This window comes from Amphiura filiformis, unplaced genomic scaffold, assembly GCF_039555335.1.
Source record: "Amphiura filiformis unplaced genomic scaffold, Afil_fr2py scaffold_22, whole genome shotgun sequence".
Classification (NCBI taxonomy): domain Eukaryota; kingdom Metazoa; phylum Echinodermata; class Ophiuroidea; order Amphilepidida; family Amphiuridae; genus Amphiura; species Amphiura filiformis.
The window spans coordinates 865230-868875 of record NW_027305486.1 but is presented as its reverse complement, the minus strand read 5'-3'; the positions used below and the strand labels follow the sequence as shown (position 1 = coordinate 868875).

General features: G+C 43.2%; 2 protein-coding genes across 2 annotated transcripts; both read left to right on the top strand.

Annotated features, from left to right (window-relative positions):
* Positions 1-669: 669 nt before the first annotated feature.
* LOC140143519 (uncharacterized) lies at positions 670-1278 on the top strand. The gene has a single exon (XM_072165349.1). It carries the CDS (start codon positions 670-672, stop codon positions 1276-1278), a length of 609 nt encoding a protein of 202 aa, XP_072021450.1.
* Positions 1279-1410: 132 nt separating this feature from the next.
* Positions 1411-2906, top strand: LOC140143518 (uncharacterized). The gene is made up of 2 exons (XM_072165348.1): positions 1411-2316; positions 2838-2906. Exons 1-2 carry the CDS (start codon positions 1411-1413, stop codon positions 2904-2906), a joined length of 975 nt encoding a protein of 324 aa, XP_072021449.1.
* The last annotated feature ends 740 nt before the right edge of the window (positions 2907-3646 follow it).

Genomic DNA, 3646 nt, shown 5'->3' with positions numbered 1-3646 from the left:
CCCAACTGAAAAAATGGGTGATTAACAAGTCAAAATACAACTTGACGACCCCGCAAACCTCGCTGCTAGCCAAGGGGCTGAATTTTGCAGTCGCGCCAGATAATAACAATGCAGTGCTTAAGGGGGCGCAACACTAAATAAGCGTCCCATAGGATAACGTGTGATTTCGGCCTACTTTGAGCGCCATTCCTGGCGTCCCTGCAATACTTGGCAAGATAAATTTGGTATCAAATTAAAGCTCTGTTTCTGTAGATTCCAAAACTTTTGTCGGCATATATCGATGACCGTTGACTTTTTTCGCTATTTCGCGGTGCAAAAAATATGGCCTAAAAATTTACTAAATTCACCACTCACATTTCAAAATCGGAAGTTGTCTTCATCCGCCACAGAGAATTGCTTTTGAGATTAAATGTCCGGTTTTTTCTGCATCTTATCATTGAAGACACTTGTCAAATTCATATGAGCTGATTTTGAGTGATTTAAAGTGAACATGTCGGTAGATATGGTCGCTACAATCTCATATTCACTATGCACTATATTAGCCGAATTTCGTTCTTACATAAAATGCGTAGTGATTTAGTGTTGCGCCCCCTTAATGACTATATCGTGGCCACTGAGGAAGCGTGTGTTGGCCTTGGCGCTAGCGACGCGGCCCAGTTACGCGCAGAAATGGTAGGGGTGTTGAAATCCACTAATAACACCAAGTCTAATCTAAGTAAAGATGAGAAAATCGCTTTAAAAGACCTTAGAAAGGAGGATACAATTCTGATCCTGCCGGCCGACAAAGGTAAATCAACAGTAGTGTTGGATAAAGAGGACTATGAGGAAAAAGTAAACATCATGCTAAATGATGACAAAACCTATGAGAAACTAAAGAACGATCCAACCGCGCGTTACAAGAAAAAGCTTGTAAGCTTACTCACTAGGTTCAAGAAAGAAGAAAAGATCACTGTCAAAGAGTATTGGAAACTCTACCCCACTGTTGAAAACACCCCTAGAATGTACTGCACGCCTAAAATACATAAAGCCGGCACCCATTTGAGACCTATAGTGGACTACTGCGGCTCGATTATGTACGAGACATCCAAAGAGCTAGCCAGAATTCTAGGTCCTTTAGTAGGCCAGTCGCAGCATCATGTCATTAACTCCAAAGATCTCGCCGAGGACTTAGCTGAAATTATGATTGACGAGGGCGAGGAATTCATATCTCACGATGTAGTGTCTTTGTTCACTAACACCCCCATTAGCGAATCCCTTGAGATTATTAGGCACCGGTAAACTGAAGATGCCTCGCTGAATGAGAGAACCAAATTAACTGTAGACGACGTCATGGAGATTTTAGCTTTTGCTCTCACTACCACATACTTCTCCTTTCGCGGCCAAGTGTATCAGCAAAAATTTGGTACCGCGATGGGCTCCCCGGTTAGTCCAATACTAGTAGTTGCTAATCTCTACATGGAGTGGCTTGAAAAAGAAGCCATTGCCACAGCCCCGGTCAACTGTCAACCTAGACTTTGGAAAAGATATGTGGACGATGTGTTAGAAATTGTTAAGAAAGGATCAGCGGAACAGCTCACTTCACATATCAATCAAATAGACAAAACCGGTAACATCAAATTCACGTATGAAAAAGAGGAAAACCAACAAATCGCCTTCCTTGACACCCTCATTGTCAAGAAACCTGATGGCTCCATTAAACTGTTGGTGTACCGTAAAAAGACCCACACGGATCAGTACCTCCACTTTCAGTCTCACCACCCACTTCAGCATAAACTCAGCGTCATTCGAACCCTTATGGATCGAAAGGACAAAGTCATCACAGAGGAGGAAGACAAAAGAATGGAAGAAAGCAAAATCAAGGAAGCCCTCAAACTTTGTGGGTACCCAGAATGGGCTTTCAAAGACGTGGACAAAAAGAAACCCCCCAAAAAGGAACCGTCACAGTCGGTCACTAGAGGGATGGTCGTCCTCCCCTACAAAGAGGGGCTTTCGCAGCGCGCTAGGAGGATATTTAATAAGCATGGCATTCAAACATCATTTAAGCCACACCAGACACTAAGAAACATCCTGGTCCACCCAAAGGACAAACGCGATTCCTTACAAACCGCTGAATGCGTTTACGAGATCCCCTGCCGCAACTGTGAAAAAACCTACATAGGTGAAACCTCTAGAGTTCTTGGTACGCGGCTTAAAGAACACAAAACCGAAGCAGAAAAAGCCTCAACTAAGACTTATACCAGAGCTCAGAGGAAGGCCTCGGTCACCGGTGAGGTCAACAAATCCGCTATTACTGACCATGTAGCGGAGGATAATCATGTGATCAATTGGGATGACGCGAGCATAAAGGACAGAGAGCAAAACAGAAATAGAAGACACATAAAAGAAGCGATTTGGATACGGAAAAGGGGGCCCAACACACTCAACCGGGATGAAGGAAAACACTTCCTGCCGCACATCTATGACCAGCTCCTAAAACCACCTAAAACAGCGCCACCAATGTCACGCTCCAACAGGAAGCAGACGAGGAGGACTGGGAGAATTGGTCAGTCGATTTGAGAAAGTGCTACGATGTAGCACGAAACGTCATTGTTAGGTATGTTTAACATCATTTTACCAAATAATCAATTGGATTTGTTTACATGAAATTTTATAAATGATATCTATTGACAATCCTGATGAACTTGTTTACGGATTTCATAGAGTATTATACTTGAACTGCAACATTATATGGGGAGTAGTAAATTAATTGTTCAGGCCCCGACACATGGAAACAATTTCAACCAATACCAAAAAGAAGCTAGAAATATTTTCCATTCATCATTGTTATTACTTACAAGGTTGAACATCGGCGAGGCAGCGCCGCTAGGGTATCTGAGGGGCGATGTGCCCCTCCCCCACCGAATTAGACAATGTGAAAGCCCCAATGGAGCCATTTGGTGCAACATGTGCATTGGTCATTTTCAGAGCATATATTTTTTACTAATTTCCAACTGAGCCACGAATTTTAGTTTTATATGAACACTCGTGCTCGAAAATTCCTCCAATTCTGCCTAAGTTTAGCCTTTTCCGTTTTGACGCAAGGAGTGCTTGAGGGGATGTACTAAAATAGGCCTATACATAATAACAAATTTCCTGCGGACCTGCCTTTCTGGGCCGCACATTTTATGTGCTCAATTAGGCCTGTATGGATACTTGCAAGTTAACCTTTTCTTTTTTGACGGAGAAGGGTAGGCTGAGGGGGATGTGGGCCTACCATTTTTCCAAGTCATTTTTGAACATATTTTTGAAAAGGTGCTGCCACAATGCCTGCACAAAAATCGCTTCCCTCACCCCTTGTTGACTGGCCAAAAAGTCCTTGTCCTCTCCTTTTTTTGCCTTGCCAAAATATGCATCCCCCCCCCCATGACTTGGGGTTTTTTTACTTCAAAACGTTGGATTTGGGCCATAAATGGCTCGATTTTGCAAGTGTTTTCTGGGACTTTGTCAGAATTTGCACAGATAGATATGATGTTTGCACAGATATTTGCTAAACATAGAAAAGCATTCTGATACACTCACCTTCGTTCCGATGTGCTGCATCTAGTGCCCAGTTGTCAACAAAGCACGACGTATGATATCACAGACCCCCGTATGTGGTCCGCCTTGA

Coding starts and splice junctions, on each gene's coding strand:
- LOC140143518 (XM_072165348.1), top strand. CDS start 1,411: ATGGGCTCCCCGGTTAGTCCAATACTAGTAGTTGCTAATCTCTACATG. Junction 2,317..2,837: donor ATGTAGCGGAGGATAATCAT/GTGATCAATTGG, acceptor ATTACTTACAAG/GTTGAACATCGGCGAGGCAG.
- LOC140143519 (XM_072165349.1), top strand. CDS start 670: ATGGTAGGGGTGTTGAAATCCACTAATAACACCAAGTCTAATCTAAGT.